The sequence below is a fragment of the Callorhinus ursinus genome, unplaced genomic scaffold, assembly GCF_003265705.2.
Source record: "Callorhinus ursinus isolate GAN/ISIS: 27379988/994484 unplaced genomic scaffold, GSC_fseal_2.0 scaffold2, whole genome shotgun sequence".
Classification (NCBI taxonomy): Eukaryota; Metazoa; Chordata; class Mammalia; order Carnivora; family Otariidae; genus Callorhinus; species Callorhinus ursinus.
The window spans coordinates 5,721,470-5,740,362 of record NW_027397064.1 but is presented as its reverse complement, the minus strand read 5'-3'; the positions used below and the strand labels follow the sequence as shown (position 1 = coordinate 5,740,362).

The following is an 18,893-nucleotide window of genomic DNA, read 5'->3' as shown; positions in this document are numbered from 1 at the left end:
TAAAGTTCTTGAATTCGTTTCACCCTTTTGTTATGAAAATGACAGAGAGGGGCACAGGGGCACCTGGGTGGCTCAGTTGGGTGGGCGGCTGCCTATAGCTCCAGTCGTGGTCTCAGGGTCCTGGGATCGAGCCCCATGTCAGGCTCTCTGGTCAGCTCGGAGTCTGCTTCTCCCTCTCACTCTCCCTCTGTGTGCTCTCTTTCTCTCTCTTTCTCTCTCAAATAAATAAGATCTTAAAAAAAAAAAAATGACAGTGATCCCTTGAGGTGGAACTCCACCTACATTACACTTATATGTGGGGTGTTTTGCATGTTAGAATTATATTATTCTGGCTTTTCCTGGTTTACTGGAGAAGTTATCACCTTAATCTTTCTGTTGCAGTTATTAATTATGTAATATTTGACATATCAAAAAGTATATTGCAGTTGAGGAAACGAGCACTCAGTAACAAAATCTGAACTTTGTTACTGAATTTTTGAACTAAAATGGGCTGGTGTTCATGTAAATTTAGGCAGCTTTACCTCAAGACACACACACTTTTTTTTTTATGTTAATCGCCATACATTACATCATTAGTTTTTGCTGTAGTGTCCCATGATTCATTATTTGCCTATAACACCCAGTGCTCCATGCAAAATGTGCCCTCTTTAATACCCAACACCAGGCTAACCCATCCTTCCACCCCTCCTCCCCTCTAGAACCCTCAGTTTGTTTCTCAGAGTCCATCGTCTCTCATGGTTCGTCTCCCCCTCCGATTACACACTTTTAAATTGGGAATTGGGTCTTTTTTTAAAATTTTTTTATTGTTATGTTAATCACCTTACATTACGTCATTAGTTTTGGATGTAGTGTTCCATGATTCATTGTTTGTGCATAACACCCAGTGCTCCACGCAGAACGTGCCCTCTTTAATACCCATCACCAGGCTAACCCATCCCCCCACCCCCCTCCCCTCTAGAACCCTCAGTTTGTTTTTCAGAGTCCATCGTCTCTCATGGTTCGTCTCCCCCTCCGATTTACTCCCCTTTATTCTTCCCCTCCTGCTATCTTCTTCTTCTTTTTTTTTTTTCTTAACATATATTACATTATTTGTTTCAGAGGTACAGATCTGTGATTCAACAGTCTTGCACAATTCACAGCGCTCACCATAAAACATACCCTCCCCAATGTCTATCACCCAGCCACCCCATCCCTCCCAGACCCCCACCACTCCAGCAACCCTCAGTTTGTTTCCTGAGATTAAGAATTCCTCATATCAGTGAGGTCATATGATACATGTCTTTCTCTGATTGACTTATTTCACTCAGCATAACACCCTCCAGTTCCATCCACGTTGTTGCAAATGTTTTTTTTTTTTTTTAAAGTCATGGTGTATAGATCAAAATTGGGGCCAAAATTTAAAATCAGATGTAGTGACTTCAAGATTTTTATTCTTTGTTTAGTACTGTATTCTTCTTTATCGTCAAAATACTGGTCTCAGATCGTTTTTGGAACAAGGTATGGCGTAGTCATTCAAACATTATGAGGTATGGGTTGAAAATTACAAGATAGTTTTCAATAAGTAGGAAAGTCAGATTTTATTTCTTCCTATATTTTCCCTATTTTTGCCCTTTTCTTTCTTTTTTTTTTTAAGACTTTATTTTTCAGTAATCTCTACGTTCAGTGAATTCAGTGTGGGGCTTGAACCTACAGTCCTGAGATCAAGAGTCACATGCTCTTCTGACTGAGCCAGCCAGGTGCCCCTGCCCCATCCTGTTTTTTATATTTTTCTTATTAGGTACTAATATGAAAAATATATGTAGTACTGATAGGTCCAAAGGTAAAGAAGCTGTTAGTTTAGAAAAAAATATAAACACTTTACACAAAGGAACATAAAGTCACTAAACAACACGAAAAGTCTTTGATATGAAAAATTCGTATTTGAGCCACATTAGTGTAGCACTTTACAACTATTAAAGTAGTAAAAGTTCTAAAAGGATAGCAGCACTTAGTGTCAATAATGTGAAATGGTATGTTGATTTGACCCTTTTTTTTTTTTGAGGGAAAAAGGCAGTGGACGAAGTCTTGTCTTTTGACCTAGTAATTGCAGTCTTTTGAAGTTTTTTTCAGAAGACATTGTTCAGAAAAGCAGGTATTCTTGTCTCATTATCTGTAGTTCACAAAAATTGGTTACAAAGTGAATGTCCAGTGGGGGATAATGTAGTAGATTATACTGAAGCAGCGAGGTATACCCGTATTAATCACAGAGAAGAATTTGCTATACAAAATAGTAGGCATACTGATTGCAATTATAAAAAAGTAAAGTAAAAGCTAACTACAGATAGAGTTCTGTTTCTAAGATTGAGGGATTACTAGTATTTTTATCTTTAATAATTTTAATTTTTTGCAGTGTATCATCTGTTAGAAAAAATTATAGTGACCAGTTTTTGATGAGTTAAGCATTTTGCCATTTGTGCTCTTTTGCTTGCTTTGCTATGGTCATTAGTTTTTCAAAGGCTTAGTGTAAAAGTAGGTGAAAGAAAGTGTTTTGTCTAGTTCATCCATCATGTGATTACTACTGTATTCCCAAATCGTTGCATGGTACCTGGCACATATTGCTTGTGATTGATTGGTGGATTAAAAGCCATTTCCCATCACTTATCTGTGTATGTTTCTATTTATCTTTCTATGTATTAGGGATTTGTTTTTGTTTTTTTTTTCTTTTTTTAAGATTTATTTATTTTAGAGACAGAACATGGTGTGGGGAGGGGCAGAGGGAGAGGGGAGGGGAGAGAGAGAATTTCAAACAGACTCCCTGTGGAGCATGGATCCTGATGTGGGGCTCAATCTCATGACTCTGAGATCATGACCTGAGCCAAAATCAAGAGTTGGATGCTTGGATGCTTAACCAGCTGAGCCACCCAGGTGCCCCTGTATTAGGGATTTCCTTAAGTTTGCTTCTTTTTTGTGAGTATAGTTACATTTTTCATCAAGTCATATAATAGATGTGGTACTTTGTAAAATGGGTTGCCCTTCTTATTCTGAGCAAGAGAACCTGGAAGGCCTCTGAACCCAAGGGCAGACATGGCATATATCTGTATTTGAATTCATAAAACTTGGCACTTAATGTGCAATAAATATTTGTTGAATGAGTCAGAAGATTAACATTTGAATCCTGTCTATGCCATTTAAATAGTGTGATTTTGGACAGTTCTCTTATGTTATCCTTTTGAGCCTCAGTATTCTCAGTTTATATAAAATAGGAAAAATAACTTCAAATTTTTTTTAAAGATTATTTATTTATTTATTTGAGAGAGAGACTGAAAGAGCAGGGGGAGGGACAGAGGGAGAGGAAGAAGCAGGCTCTTCCTGAGTAGGGAGCCCCACATGGGGCTTACTCCCAGGATTCCAGGATCATGACCCGGGCTGAAGGTAGACACTTAGCCAACTGAGCCACCCAGTGCCTCCAAATACTTTCTTTTTGAAGATTTTATTTATTTATTTGACAGAGAGGGAGAGAGCACAAGCAAGGGGAGCAAGTGAAGGAGAAGCAGGCTCCCCGCTGAGCAGGGGAGCAGGGAGCCTGATGGCAGGGCTTGATCTCAGGACCCTAGGATCATGACCTGAGCCGAAGGCATACACTTAGCTGAGTCATCCAGGTGCCCCAAGATAACTTCAAATATTGAGGATTGTTATGAAGAATAAACGGGATGAATGAGTGTTTTGTTTTTTTTTGATGAGTGTTTTTATTATCTATGGCTGTGTAACAAAATACCTCAAAACTTAGTAGCCTCAAACATTATCTCAGTTTCTGTAGGTCAGAAGGAGTGGCCTAGTTGTTTGGCTGTGACCTGGGTCTCTCATGAGGCTGCAGGGTTGCAGTTAAGGTGTCAGCCAGGGCTGTAGTCATCTGAAGGTTTGACTGGGGTTGGATCCGCTTTCATGCTTACTGATGTGACTGTTGGCAAGCCCCAGTTCTGTGCCATGTGAGCTTCTCCACAGGGCTGCCTCATGACATGGCAGTTGGATTGCCACAGAGAGAGCATCCCAGATGGAAGTCACAGTCATTTCTAACTTAATTGGCACTGACATCTTACCACTTCTGCTGTATTCCATTTGTTGGGGGCTAGCCAATAAGTGCTGTCCACACTTTAGGCAAGGGAATTTACACAATAGCCAGGAGGCAGGGCTTGTTGGGGGCTATCTTAGAGGCTGCCTGCTGTATTAAGAAAGCAGGTAGTAGTTTGCCCAGCAAATTTCCAGATATTTTATCCTTCAAAAGAATAATATGTGGTAACAACCTAGTAAGTGTTGGGGCAGACAGGATATTGAATCTTAATACATATGAAACGGAATATAAGAGGATGACCAGAAATTAGAATTCCCTCATTTTCAGATGCGACTGTACAACTTTCTTTCACTTTCATGGTGGTTTAGTACAAAGAATTGAGGTTGTTACTGAAGTATAGGTAACTATAGGTTATAAATGGAAGATATCAGTGTATGTTCTGGATTTTCAACTAATTTAATGTGAGATTTTATATAATCTGTTACGAATTGTGTATGTTAGCACACGTGGGATGGTGAGTAAAGAAATAATTTGTTTGCACAGTTTGGAATTATCTTAATCTTTTGGAAGTACCAATTTAGTCATTTGGTATACCAGGCTGTCTTTCATTGTTAATGGAACTCTTGACTGGCATTAGGTTACACATAGCTTAGTTTTGCATTCTGTTCAGAAGCAATTTTTTGTATGCCTATAATGTAATAGATGTTAGAGTAAATGAAAATGAAAAATTATAGTTCACATTGTCTACTTTTGAGTTTACAGTGTTTTTTAGGATGAAAGATAGATTGAATTTTATAGATACCTATTTGGGCAGAAAATCACCAGTAGAAGTTAATTAAAGAAAGACATGGGGCGCCTGGGTAGCTCAGTCGTTAAGCGTCTGCCTTCGGCTCAGGTCATGATCCCAGGGTCCAGGGATTGAGCCCCACATCGGGCTCCCTGCTCCGCAGGAAGCCAGCTTTTACTCTCCCACTCCCCCTGTTTGTGTTCCCTCTCTCGCTGTCTCTCTGTCAAATAAATAAAATCTTTAAATAAATAAAGACGCATCATATAATTGAAAATTCTTGTATGACTTTAAAAACAGTAGTATGTGCTGGTAAGGTAGGTTGGTTCACTTTTCATTGCATCCCCTCTTTATAATGCACATATTATTTGTTTAAAAAAGAATTGCCCAGTCTTTGAATGTTGCACTTTAAGAAACATGTCCAATACTAGATGAATATGTCTGCAGCAGTTCTGTTATTCACACTTCCTGAGCATTGGAGTAGGCACATCTGCACAAAAGCGTGATCTGAACCTTCCAGTCTGCTTTCAGAATCCTTATTGGCTGAGGCACATGTTTCCTTATTTTCATTACAGGGAGACCAAATTTTGAGGAAGGTGGACCAACATCGGTGGGAAGAAAGCATGAATTTATACGATCAGAAAGTGAAAACTGGCGTATTTTTAGAGAAGAACAAAATGGAGAGGATGAAGATGGAGGTTGGCGGCTAGCTGGACCGAGACGGGATGGAGAGAGGTGGCGGCCCCACAGCCCTGGTAAGGCTCCTGCTGAGTGAGCGCAGGGACCAAAATAAGGGAGTATTTGGTCGAAATTGTTACTGATTAAGCAGAAAAGATGAACAGGTTAAAACAAAAGAGAGGTCTCAATTATTTATGTTCTCACACTCAGTCTTATTACTACAAAAAAATTTCAGTATGAAGATTCCCTGTATCTCTTCAGTTATGAAAATCATTTTTGTTTTTCTGGAGCAGATAGTGTGGTTTAATGGGAAGCACCTGTCTTTAACTGCAAAAAATGTGAGAGGGTCTCCATCAGGTTTTGCCTAACACTAAATCTTTGTATTTTTTTCAGCATGCTTTAAAACTTATAAATGTGTAATTATATGCTCACTAAGGAATATGTGCTCTCCCTAAAATGGGTACTTTTCCTGTATAATAAAAGATTTATTCTTTCAATTTTTTTTGTCCTGAAAAAGTGATTTATGCTTATTTGAAGGATAAACTCTAAACCCAGGTCAAAAACATAATCATAAGTTCATTCTTTTGTCCTAACTTTAGAAAAAGGAGAGAGAATAGTAGTGATTAGTGGTTTTGTAAGTTCTTCTGTTTGACTCTTAAGAATGCTTCAAACTGTTCTTCCCTGACATTAGATATGCTGGTAATTGAAGACACTGGTGCTTTGTGTCAAAGTTCATCCCCTACCAAAGTGCTGATTCCATGCCTCATGATAATCAGATGCCACTGTAGTTTGAATCGTGGGGTCATGCAGAACCGAAGTGCACAGAGAGTGTATAATACTTGCCTTATGAATTTCATGTGCATAACACTATTTTCATTATCAACCATATGCCAAAGAAGCTAACTTTTAGTAGAAGAAATCATAATTAAACTGTTTTCATTTACATTTTAAAATCAAGTTATTAGCAAAATCACTAGTCTCAGCCTGAGTAAACATTATAAAAACATTCAGAGTGCTTTAGGTAGTTATGGATAGGTAGAAACATGGTGAAGTTAATCTTTATATAGAGTTTTGATGCTTTTACCCCAACTCCTCATGGTTGCCTCTTGGGTGAGTTTTCTGTCATGAGTGGGCATTGTTCACATCACACCTGTCTAGGCAATTCTCATGAGTCTGTGTGCTGGGCAACCAGATGTTATAGTTCTCTTCAAGGCATCACGGCACTTTGTGCTGAGCTTGCCTGTAAGCAAAAGGGTTTGTAGACTATGTTCCCAACAAGCATTCAGTGAAAGAATGGACAGGGTATGGGCTGAGCGAGAAGAGAAGTTCCAGCGGATCAAAAACAAACAAGGTGAATGTTTTAGAAGACCAACAGTGTTTGTGAGCCCAAATGTCTGATATCGATTCTATTAAAGAGAGTTAGTTAAACAAAGTAAAATTTTAGTGTATTTTCTACCACTGACCTTCCTCACCCCAACAACTTAGATTTTGGACATATGTTTTCTTTTTCTTAAATCTTTCTCTCTGATATTCAATTTCCATGTCTGATTTATTTGTTATTAACTTAACAATTTCCCCCAATTTTTTATTGATATATTTTTAAAAGACAGTTTGGGGTATGTAATATATGGGGCTGAAGAAACAGTGGAAATAAGCGTTTTTTAAAAGAATACCATCTGTTTTTTCAACCAGCATCTTAAAAGTTAAGTCTGATTATATCAGTTGTTATAAATTACTCTTTAACATTTCTTAGATTATAGTTATTCTTTTATGATTTGATTAATAAATGTTTAAATATGGTTTTACTAATTTTTATATTATAAAAATTGTAGCAGACTTTTATTCTGATATTGTAAGACGTTAAAATGCAGTGGTTAGTCTTCATAAGCTAGGGATGTGTCTTCTACATTTGGTTTAAGTGGGGCTCAAAACTGGATATGTATGGGAGATGGGACGATTAAGGACAGCAAAGCATCCACTCTGGGAGCTGAACTTAAGAAACTCAGTAAGAGGAAAGCATGAGCCAGATGCCTAGAAGGATAGATTCCTATCATGGTGCATACTTAACAGACGGTTTAGAAATGATAGTAATAGAGGGAGTGCTCTGGAATTCAGCATTTGATCATGAGTACTTCTTTTGAGTGATGATTCTAGGTTTGCATTTAAGCAATCTGGATATAAAGTTCTTTAGTTTTCATAGAAGTATATAATAGTTGTTGTAGGTAAAAGATGGGGGAGGATGGGAATAATGTTTTCTTACCTTTTTTTGTGAGTGATTTATAAGTAGCTACCTCTGTTGGGCATTTTAATGTTTTGCCTTCTCATTTTCAGTTTGAGTTTTAGATTGCTGGTTTTAGCAAATTGGGCCTCAGTAGTAAGAACATTGAATTTTTTGGCTCATTTCTTTTGTGTATCTCCCACAGAGAAAGCAGTCAAAGAAAATTTTAATAGGTTAAAACCTGCCTCTTTTTAAGACTCTCTTAGACTCAGGTTTGTCAGATATTAACAAGAGTTCCCCTTTCTTGAAAAACAAAATACCTTAACTGGCATCTTTTATTCTTAGGCAGTATTTTTTCTGTTGGAAAGTAGATATAATAAACAGTATGCTGGGGTGGATTTTGGAATGTCCCTGGGGGTATTATACAGAAATAAAAACTCCCTAGGGAGAATTAAGAGATGAGAGTAAAGGGAAAGGAAAGTAAGCATGCTATTGTGGAAAAAGCAGTAGAGGATGCAGAATTAGATTCTAGTTCTGCTTTGCTACAATGCAAGTTACTTCTGTCAGAGTTTTTGTTTCTTAAACTATAAAATTAGAATAGTGGGGCTATATAATATCTCTGACATCTGCCAGTGCTGTAATTCTATGCCTTTTTGTTGGGAATCAGAATTACAAATGGGATCTTGGCACTAGCAAATAGGCATGATGAGTTTGATATTAGGATTTGCCACAGGGAGTTGGTCTTATACATCAAGAATGATATTTTCATGAGAAGAAAGAAATGTGTTAAGGCCTGCCAGAGGGAAGGCATGGACTTCAGTGTGGAGAGATATCTAGTGTTATAAGCCTGGACTAGGAGTATGCCATGTGAATGACTCATCGACATTCCAATCAGATACCTAAAGCTTATTCAAAGTGTATACTTTGAATCAAGTGTCCTTTAAAAGTGATTTGTGTAAAATTATCTTTCAAAGCTTTAGAGTATGTTGTGTGGCTCAGTACTTACTGAAGATAACCACTCTTGTCACTTAGTGATGTCATACGTATGCTGAGCTCTGAATTTCAGTTAATTTGCCCAATTTTCTCTTTAGTAGGTTGATCATTTGAATTCACAGCCAGTCATACTTTTCTTCTTTATTTCGTATTCGTGATTTTTTTTTTTTCTCAAATACTGTCATAAAAATTTCCTAAGGTTTGTATCCTCCTCATCCCAGATGGCCCTCGTTCTGCAGGCTGGCGGGAACACATGGAGCGACGGCGAAGGTTTGAGTTTGATTTTCGAGATCGGGATGATGAACGGGGTTACCGACGGGTACGCTCTGGCAGTGGAAGCATAGACGATGACCGGGATAGTTTGCCTGAGTGGTGCTTAGAGGATGCTGAAGAAGAGATGGGCACATTTGACTCCTCTGGAGCATTCCTCTCTTTAAAGGTAAGAAATTTGTTGTAAATGTTACGACAGGCACTGACCTGCCAGCAAAGCCAAAGGTATTGTTGACCTTTGGCTTTATTTTCTTGATACAGAAAGTACAGAAAGAGCCGATTCCAGAAGAGCAGGAGATGGACTTCCGGCCTGTAGAGGAAGGTGGGGAGTGCTCTGACTCTGAGAGCAGCCATAATGAAGAAGCCAAAGAACCCGATAAGACAAATAGGAAAGAGGGAGAGAAGACAGATAGAGTAGGAGTTGGTAAGGCTCATTTTTGTCTTTTACCTTCTTCTTCAAACCAGAAGTTTCCTAAGTTGTTAATTTAAGAATACTTCACGTTACAGAAGCTAGTGAGGAAACATCCCAGACTTCCTCATCGTCTGCTAGACCAGGTACTCCTTCAGACCATCAGCCTCAGGAAGCACCACAGTTTGAGAGGAAAGAGGAACCCCAAACTGAGCAAACGGAAAAAGCTGAGGAAGAGAGTCAGACGGAAACTAGCCTACCAACCAAAGTGCCCAGCAGAGGGGATGGTATGTATTTATGAGAGTAGACAAGCTAAAACAGGATTCTGGGGGCACCTGGGTCGCTCAGTCAGTTAAGCGTCTGTCTTTGGCTCAGGTCATGATCCCAGGGTCCTTGGATCGAGCCCTGCATCGGGCTCCTGCTCAGTGGGAAGCCTGCTTCTCCCTCTCCCACTCCCGCTGCTTGTGTTCCCTCTCTCGCAGTGTCTCTCTCTGTCAAGTAAATAAATTTTAAAATCTTAAAAAAAATAAAACAGGATTCTCCTCAGGCAGGCCAGTGATCACTGATAAGATGGGCTTCTGTTTATGCCTTGTAGAACCTCTCCTATTGGTAAATTATTGGATTAGATTATTTTACCAGTAAACCCCGTCAGATGGTGTTTCCCACGTATTTGTTCTTCCCAGAATTCACCAAAACAGAGTTAGAAGAAGCAAGGGTACAACTCAGGAATCTTACTTCCTATGGTGTTATGACATAGCCACCTTGGCATCAGTTGAGCAGACAGGGTTTAGGATCCTCTGCAGTAATTTGATCCCCACATCAGACAGGTATCTTCCTTTCATATAGTGGTTGATGTGTGTCCAGAAGGCATACCAAATTGCTGTTGTTCCAAAAGAGGCCAAAAAGAACATGGATGGATCTGTGGAAGTCCTACCATCTTTGCTAGAGAATAAGCTTAAAGTATATCGCCTTCTCCAATGATACTGTTTTGATTTTAATTTGCTCATATAGCTTAGTAGGCAGTTTTAATGTTTACTTCCGTGTTTCTTCTTGCGCATAGTTAAAAATGACATTGTAATGCTTGATGTTGAAGGGTTAATTGGTTGAGTCACCATAGGAAATCACACCTTTAACATGGCACGTGAGCCCTTGCATGACCTGGCATCTGCCTGCTTCCGTACGGTTTCAGTGCCATCTCTGTCTCCTTTGTACTCTGTTCCCCAGCCTCACAGCCTCTTAGGTCCTGAAATGTGCCTTGTTTTTTTGTCTCGTTGCCTTAGCACATGCTGTTCTCTGTGCCTGAAACTCCATCCCACCCCAAGTTCCCAAGCTAGGTTAGCGATCTTCTCTTGTTTCTTAAACAACCAGCACCATTCCTGGTATAGCAGTACAATATTATAAAGATATGCTTGTATTATCTTTTTTGCCTAATAGACTAATATTTTGAGGGCTTAAACCAGGGATATCTTTTCAGAGTTTTATGTCTAGAACAAAGCTTAGTGAGTGAATTCAAGTATTTGAATGTCTGTCAGGCACTGTGGGACTTGTCCATTTTGAGACCTGTTTGATATTAGTAGTCATTTTTCAGTTATGATGTGCCCCCAAATTACCTGTGGTTCATTCTCGTGAATGTAGATGCCTGGGACCTTATTCTAGGAGATTTTAGGATGGAGTCCAGAATGTGTATTCATAGATATGCATTAAAGATTAAAGCTCCAGATTGATAAGAATGGAAGGGAGATAAAGCATGTGTATATTTGTCATCTAGGGGAAAATTCCTTTTTTTAGAGGGTAGGTAAAGAGTAGCCAGGGAAAATCTTCAGAGGCAAGAGTGGCCTAGAGTGAAGGGATAGTAAGGAAGGGAGGTTTCAGTTTAGGATTGGGCTGCTGAGGTCAGATGAAGAGGACTAGGAAAAGCCATTGGATTTGGGGACTTTAAGGCACTGTTCTCTTTGGGAGGGTAGAAGTGGAAGTCCTAGTGTAGCAGGTGTGGGGGGTGGTGGTATATTGACTGTTCTTTTAAGAAGTTTGGCAAAGAAAGGAAAGAGTTCCGGACAGGAACAGGAATTTGGAGAAGCTGTCTGTAATTGAACGAACAAGGTTTCAAAGGGGAAACTGCATTTGTATCTAATTACTCCCATCCCCTTTCCCTTCTTTAGCCCGCATACTGAGAGGCTAGAAATAGGGACCAGCACAGAACCTCTTTTGCAGCCTGTGTTCTTACTGAGAAGAACTTCCTGCACTGTCCAGGTTGACTCCCAAATACTCTTCATTATCCTAAAGAGTGTACTGTATTGAATTACATTAATTATCACCTGAAATAGGTATTTATTCAAGATAATTGCAGATATGTGTAAGCAAAGTTTTGATGATGAGTTACGGTATTTTTGAGAAGATTTGCAGTGCTTTGTTAATGGTCTGCTATATGGAGACTTATTATAAAGAAGGGATTAGACCGATTGTTTGTTTTCAAGGGGGAGACGTTTAACTGTTGGGCGGATGCTCTAGTGACACAGGCGGGCACCGTAGAAGGACCTTGTAGATACCTTTTAATCCTTAGGTTGTGTCATTCTGTAGAGGTACTTCCGTCACTGTAGGGAGAAATATTACACTTCTCCATAAGCAGTATCGGCAGTGTTCCTGACACATTCATAGTTCTGTTGAGCCCATTTAGTGAATGGCTCAACTTGATGATACATTCTTCATAGGAGTCTGTACAGTTTAAAGGGTTTTCATCTTTCTGTGTTTTCTTCCTTTAGAATTGGTTTCTGATGTCCAGCAGCCCCTGTCACAGATTCCTTCCGATACAGCCTCTCCTCTCCTCATACTTCCACCGCCTGTTCCCAATCCTAATCCTGCCCCCCGGCCAGTTGAAACGCCGGTCGTAGGTGCGCCTGGGATGGGCAGTGTTTCCACAGAGCCAGATGATGAAGAGGGTCTCAAACATTTGGAGCAGGTAAAAATCATGTACCCCTTTTTTTCTCAAGCAGCCATAAAATTTGGAAGCATTAAATGAATGTTCAGAAATGGAACTTCTGTTTGCTAGATTTTATGTACTGGAAAAGTTGTTTGTAAATCTAGTATTTTTTTGTATGAGTAATTGTCTTTCAAATCATTTCATGCTTATAAGTTTCTGCTATGTAGTAGTCATTGTGTCAAGTTATTTTTCTCTTCTGAGGTTGCCCTTAGCTGTTTGCTTTTCTTTTTTCTTTTTGGAAATTAATGGAATGCCAAAAATGGCAAATACAAGCAGCTGTGGATGGGCATAGCGTCTTCTGCATTTTTTGCCTAAAGTATAACTGGGAAAATAGTTAAACTCAGGATTTTAACATTTTATTTATGTCTCTAGATTTTCCTAAGATTAGATATACCTTTGTTATATGTAAAGTAAATGATAGCTTGCTTTCTATAGAAGAATTTCTCTTTCTTTCGGGGTGGGGTGGTTTTTGGTGGCAGGAAATGCTTGAAGAGAGAAAGAAAGGAGGGCAGTGTCTCAGTAAAACTTGATTTTATTTGTAACTGTATTGAGTCTTTGTTGTATTCACACCCATGTTTTGACAGGTTTAGTTTATATGCTTCAGGATTTACCAATGGCTTATTAGTTTAAAAAGTAATCTTACTAGTGTGTTGATTAGAAGCCTGGGCATTCATCCATACCAGTTTGTGTTTCAATCTCAGTTTGGTTTGCTTAATAATTTTGAGACTTGAAGCAAGATTTGACCTCCCAAGGCCTTAGTTTCCCCCTCCATAAAATGGGGACAGTACATATTATATGACCTTGTTGGAAGAAATAAATGGTTGCCTGCCATATTTCTTGCACAGTAATAACCTTTCACAGGTCAAGTCATTCAAGAAAGGTAGGCATTTTTATTATGTGTTCAAGTATTAATTTGGGATCATTTGTTTCCTCAATCCTTTTTTTTTTTCCCCCTATTAGCAAGCTGAGAAGATGGTGGCTTATCTTCAAGACAGTGCACTAGATGATGAGAGACTGGCATCTAAACTGCAAGAGCACAGAGCTAAGGGAGTCTCAATTCCATTGATGCATGAAGCAATGCAGAAGTGGTATTACAAAGATCCTCAGGGAGAAATTCAAGGTAGCTTGTTCCATTCTACTTGAAGCCATTACCTCTAGATTCTGTAAGATGGTCATTATTTAATGTTAATTTGCATAGTAGTTGAAAACAGTCCATTTTTACAGGTTTTTGTGTGTGTGTGTGTGTGTGTGTGTGTATGTGTGTGTGTATGGCATTTCTATAGGTTCCTCCCATGGTACTTTACAATTTTGGAGGGGGGAGGGCAGTCCACTGGAAATCATTTGATGAATACAAGGTGGAATGTTGATTACTAATATAATAGGGATGTAAACAAAATGCTCAAGACCCCTGAATTCTGGCTACCCAGCTGGTTAACTAGGCAGCTGAATTCTTTATCTTCTTTGTACTTCAGTTTCCCTCCCATAAAAAGGTGATGGCAGCGGTCTTGGAAGACCTTACTTGAATGTTTTGCTGAAGTGGAGTTGACATCATAAATGATAAAGACCTGTTAAAAATGTGGGAGAAAGGATTGTACATATTATAAGTTAATCTAATACAAGTTAGATTAGAATGGGGAGAAAATGCTATAAAAGACATTTGTTGATTCTTCATTTCTGCTTTTGAAATCTTCATTATAACGTGAAATTGGTTGACTATGTTAGTGTCAGTTTCATGATACTGTTTTACCAAGTGTACCCTGTGACTTCTTTCCAGCATACTAACTCCTTTTCCACACTCAGTCCCCTTACCCTTTCCCTTTATTCTCCTTCATAGCATCTATTACCGCCTGGCTCTGGATATATTTATTCATGATCTGTTTACATCTCTGTAGAATGTAAGGTGCATGGGATCAGGACTGTGTGTGTGTGAGTTTTTTTGTTTTGTTTTGTTTTTGGTAAAACAAGCAAAAGCATTTATTTGATGTTTTAGAGATTGCAACTGGAGAGACAAAGTGTGCTTCCAAGTTGAGGACTCTGTTTTAATTAAAACACATGGGTGTGTGTTTTAATTAAATTTACTTTAAGATAATTGTAGCTTCACATGCAGTTGTAAGAAATAATAGAGATTTTATGTATTACTTACCCAGTTTCCCGCACTGGTAATCTCATGCAAAACTGTAGTACAGTATCCAGCCTGGATATTGACTTTGATATAGTCAAGATTCAAAACATTTCCATCTCATGTTGCCCTTGGATAGCCACATCCATTTCCTTCCCATCCGTATCTACTCCCTTAACACTTGGCAACCACTAATCTATTCCCCATTTCTATAGTTTGTCATTTCAAGAATGTTACATAAATGGAATCTATTTCCATCAAATGGAAAAATGTTTTTTTTTTTTTACTCAGCATAATTCTCAGGAGATTGATACAGGTGGTGGTTACATATATTAGTAGTGTTTTTTTTTTTTTTTAAGATTTTATTTATTTGACAGAGAGAGACATAGTGAGAGAGGGACTACAAGCAGGGGGAGTCGAAAAGGGAGAAACAGGCTTCCGGCCGAGCAGGGAGCCCGTTGCGGGGCTCGATCCCAGGACCCTGGGATCATGACCTGAGCCGAAGGCAGACGCTTAAGACTGAGCCACCCAGGTGCCCCTGTGTTTCTTTGTTTTTTTTTAACTGAGAAGTACATCACTGATATGGGTATATCATAGTTTATTTTATTTACTTATTTGACAGAGAGAGACACAGTGAGAGAGGGAACACTAGCAGGGGGAGTGGGAGAGGGAGACCTGAGCCGAAGGCAGACACTTAACGACTGAGCCATGCAGGCACCCTCTTCATGTTTTTTAACCTGTATTCTGATTAGATTGTTTACTTTTTTTACCTTTGAGTTTTGAGATTTCTATATATAGATACTAGTCCTTTATTAGATATGTAGTTTGCATATATTTTCTCCCAGTCTGTATCTCTTTATCCTCTTTAACGGAGTCTTTCACAGATCAAAAGTTTTAAATATTGATGAAGTCCAGTTGATCAGTTTTTCCCTTTTATGGATTGTGTTTTTGGTATTAGGTCTGAGACAGAAGAATTCTTTTTCTAGCTTCAGATCCCAAAATCTCCTTTCCAAAATAATTTATAGTTTTTTGTTTTACATTTAAGCCTGTGATCGTTTTTTTGAAAGATTAATTAATTATTATTTATTATTTAGTTTAGAGAGAGAGAGTCTCAAGCAGACTCCACACTGAGTGGGGAGCCCGATGTGGGGCTTGATCCCGTGACCCCAAGATCATGACCTGAGCCAAAACCAAGACTGCTCAACTGACTGTGCCACCCAGGAACCCCAACTCTGTGATCTATTTTGAATTAATTTTTGTGTAATGAATGGGACTTAGATCAAAGTTTTTTTGCTGATAGATGTCCAGTTGCTCTGGAACCTTTTGTTGAAAAGCCATCTTTCCTCTTTTGAATTCCTTTTGTACCTTTGTCAAGATTCAGTTGGGCATATTTATGTTGGTCTGTTTCTGTGTTCTTTCCTCTGTTCCACTGATCTGTGTGTCTCTCTTTCCACCAATATCATAGTCTTGATTACTGTAGCTATATAATGTCTTGAAATTGGGTAGACTGGTTCCTCCCGGTTTTTTTTTTCTCCTAGTTTATTTTTATAAAAACATTTTTTAGCTTTTCTAGTTCCTTTGCCTTTCCATATAAATTTTAGAATAGTCTTGTCTATATTTACCATATAAATGTATTCAAAAACCTGTATTTAAATATCTTGCTGAGATTTTAATAGGAACTGTGTTAAACCTCTTTATCATTTTCAAGAGAATTGACATTTTTCCCATGTTGAGTCTTCCAGTGTATGAACTTGTGTAGTTTTCAGCATAGATTCTACACATGCTTTATTAGGTTTGCATCTACTTGAGGGGCTCCTGGGTGGCTCAGTCATTAAATGTCTGCCTTTGGCTCATCCCAGCATCCTGGGATCGAGCCCCACATTGGGCTCCCTGCTCCACAGGAAGCCTGCTTCTCCCTCTCCCACTCCCCCTGCTTGTGTTCTCTCTCTCTCTGGCAAATAAATAAAATTAAAAAAAAAAAAGATTTATGTCTACTTGATTTTTTTTTGAGTAATTGTAAATTTTATTTCAATGTCTTTGTGTTCATTGTTACTCTATAGAATTGAATTTTGGGTGTTTGTCTTTAGTCTCTGACCTTGCTGAGCTCATTTATTAGTTTTAGGAGTGTGTTGTTGTTACATTCCATAGGATTTTCTTTGTAGACATTACTGTCATCTATAAATAGGGACAGTTTTATTTTTTCATTTCCAATCTATGCCTTTTATTTCCTTTTGCTGCCTTATATATTCCAACAATATGATGGGTGAGAGCGGACATACTTGCCTTGTTTTTCCTCTGTTCCTATCTTAAGGGGAACACATTCAGTCTTAAATAATTAAGTGTAATACTAGCTGCTGGCTTTTTATAGATGCTCTTTATGAAGTTGAGGAAGTACCTTATTTTTTGAGATTTTGGGTATTGGTTTTTTCAAATGCTTTTTCTGCATATGTTGATAGGATCCTGTGATTTTTCTTCTTTAGCAACTTTGGTGGATTAAATTGATTGCATTTTGAATATTGAACCAGCTTTGCATCCTTGGAGTAGGCCCCATTTGGTCATGCTGTATAACTCTTTTTATATATTGCTGGATCCTATTTGGTAACGTTAAGGATTTTTGTGTCTGTGTTCATGAGGGATGTTGCTTTGTAGTTTTTTTGGTATCCTCATTGTCTCATTTTAGTATCAGAGTAATTAGCTTCATAAAATGAACTGGGAATTAGTTCTTCTCCTCTTTTTCTGGAAGACTGTTTACAATTGGTGTTAATTCTTCTTTAAATGTTTTGTAGAATTCCCTAGTGAAACCATCTGGGGACTTCTCTTTTGGGATTTTTTTTAAAGTAGGCTCTATGCCCAACATGGGCCAGGCTTGAACTCACGACCTTGAGATCAACAGTCACATGTTCTGCCCACTGAGTCAGACAGATGCCCCGTTTTTTTGGAATTTTAAAACCACAAATTCAATATCCCTAATAGTTACAGGGGCTATTTAAATTACTGATTTAATATGGGTTGATTTGGTAGTTTGTGTTTTTTGATGAATTCATCCATTTCATCTAAGATGTCAAATCTATGTGTTAAGAGTATTCCCTTATTCTCTTTTTGATGTTTGCAGGTTCTGTAGTAATAGCCCCTGTTTTATTCCAGATGTTGGTGACTTGTTCATTTCTCTTTTGTCATTGTCAGTCTTGCTACAGATTTGTTAATTTTATTGATCTCTTTAAAGAATCAGTTTTGTTTCATTGATTTTTTTCACTGTTTTTTTGTTTTCAGTTTCATTGCGTTCTGCTCTTATTTCTTTCCTTCTTCTTAGGGTTTATTTTGCTTTTCTTTTTCTAGGGTCTTGAGGGTGCATGCTTATAGTATTGATTTGAAAGACTTTTTTTTTCTAATGTAAGCATTTGGTATCATCAATTTCTCTTTCAGCACTTAACTGTGTACCACAAATTTTGATACATGTATTTTCATTTTCATTCAGTTTAGTGTACTTTTTTTTTTTTTTTAAGATTTTATTTATTTGTCAGAGGAGAGAGAGCATGCACACAAGCAGGGGGAGCGGCCGGCAGAGAGAGAAGCAGGCTCTCCACTGAGCAAGGAGCCTGATGCGGTGCTTGATCCCAGAATCCTGGGATCATGACTTGAGCCGAAGGCAGCCCCTTAACCGACTGAGTCACCCAGGCGCCCCCCTCCTCTTTTTTTTAAAGTTAGAGAGGTGAGGGGGTTGCAGAGGGAGAGGTAAAGAGAATCTTAAGCAGGCTCCACGCACAGCATGTGATCTTGACGCGGGGATTGATCTCACAACCCTGAGATCATGACCTGAGCCAAAATCAAGAGTTGGACACTTAACTAATTGAGCCACCCAGGCACCCCCGAGTTCAGTGTATTTCTTTTTATTCTCATGAGACCTCTCCTTTTGAAAAAAATACATTTAAGTAATGTCTACACCCAAGTGGGGCTCAAACTCAAGATCCTGAGATCAAGAGTTGTATGCTTGGGGCACCTGGGTGGTTCAGTCATTAAGCGTCTGCCTTCAGCTCAGGTCATGATCCCAGGGTCCTGGGGTTGAGGCTGCATCAGGCTCCCTGCTCGGCGGGAAGCCTGCTGCTCCCTCTCCCACTCCCCCTGCTTGTGTTCCCTCTCTCGCTAGTGTCTCTCTCTCTCAAATAAATAAATAAATTCTTTAAAAAAAAAAAAAAGTTGTATGCTCTTCTGCCTGAGCTAGCCAGGCCCCCAAGAGACTTCCACTTTTACTCGTGGATAATTTGGAAGTGTGTTTAGTTTCCAAGCGTTTGGTTTCCTGTTACCTTTCTGTTAACGATTTCTGGCTTGATTTTATTGTGGTTGAAAAACACATGATATATAATTTCAGTTCTTAAAAATGTATTGAGATTTATTTATGG

General features: G+C 38.7%; 1 protein-coding gene across 10 annotated transcripts in view; it reads left to right on the top strand.

Annotated features, from left to right (window-relative positions):
• Window positions 1–18,893, top strand: part of GIGYF2 (GRB10 interacting GYF protein 2) — a 138,357-nt gene that overhangs the window by 73,328 nt on the left and 46,136 nt on the right. For 9 of the 10 annotated variants that reach the window (XR_003211678.2, XM_073877127.1, XM_025889414.2 and 6 more), the window contains 6 exons: window positions 5,408–5,587; window positions 8,943–9,160; window positions 9,253–9,415; window positions 9,499–9,687; window positions 12,160–12,356; window positions 13,338–13,497. Coding sequence is in view for 9 of the 10 variants with exons in the window: in XM_073877127.1 (XP_073733228.1) it covers window positions 5,408–5,587; window positions 8,943–9,160; window positions 9,253–9,415; window positions 9,499–9,687; window positions 12,160–12,356; window positions 13,338–13,497 (1,107 nt within the window). In the remaining variant the exon portion in view is untranslated. The remainder of the gene's footprint in view (window positions 1–5,407; window positions 5,588–8,942; window positions 9,161–9,252; window positions 9,416–9,498; window positions 9,688–12,159; window positions 12,357–13,337; window positions 13,498–18,893) is intronic. The other variant, XM_025889420.2, reaches the window with a different exon arrangement.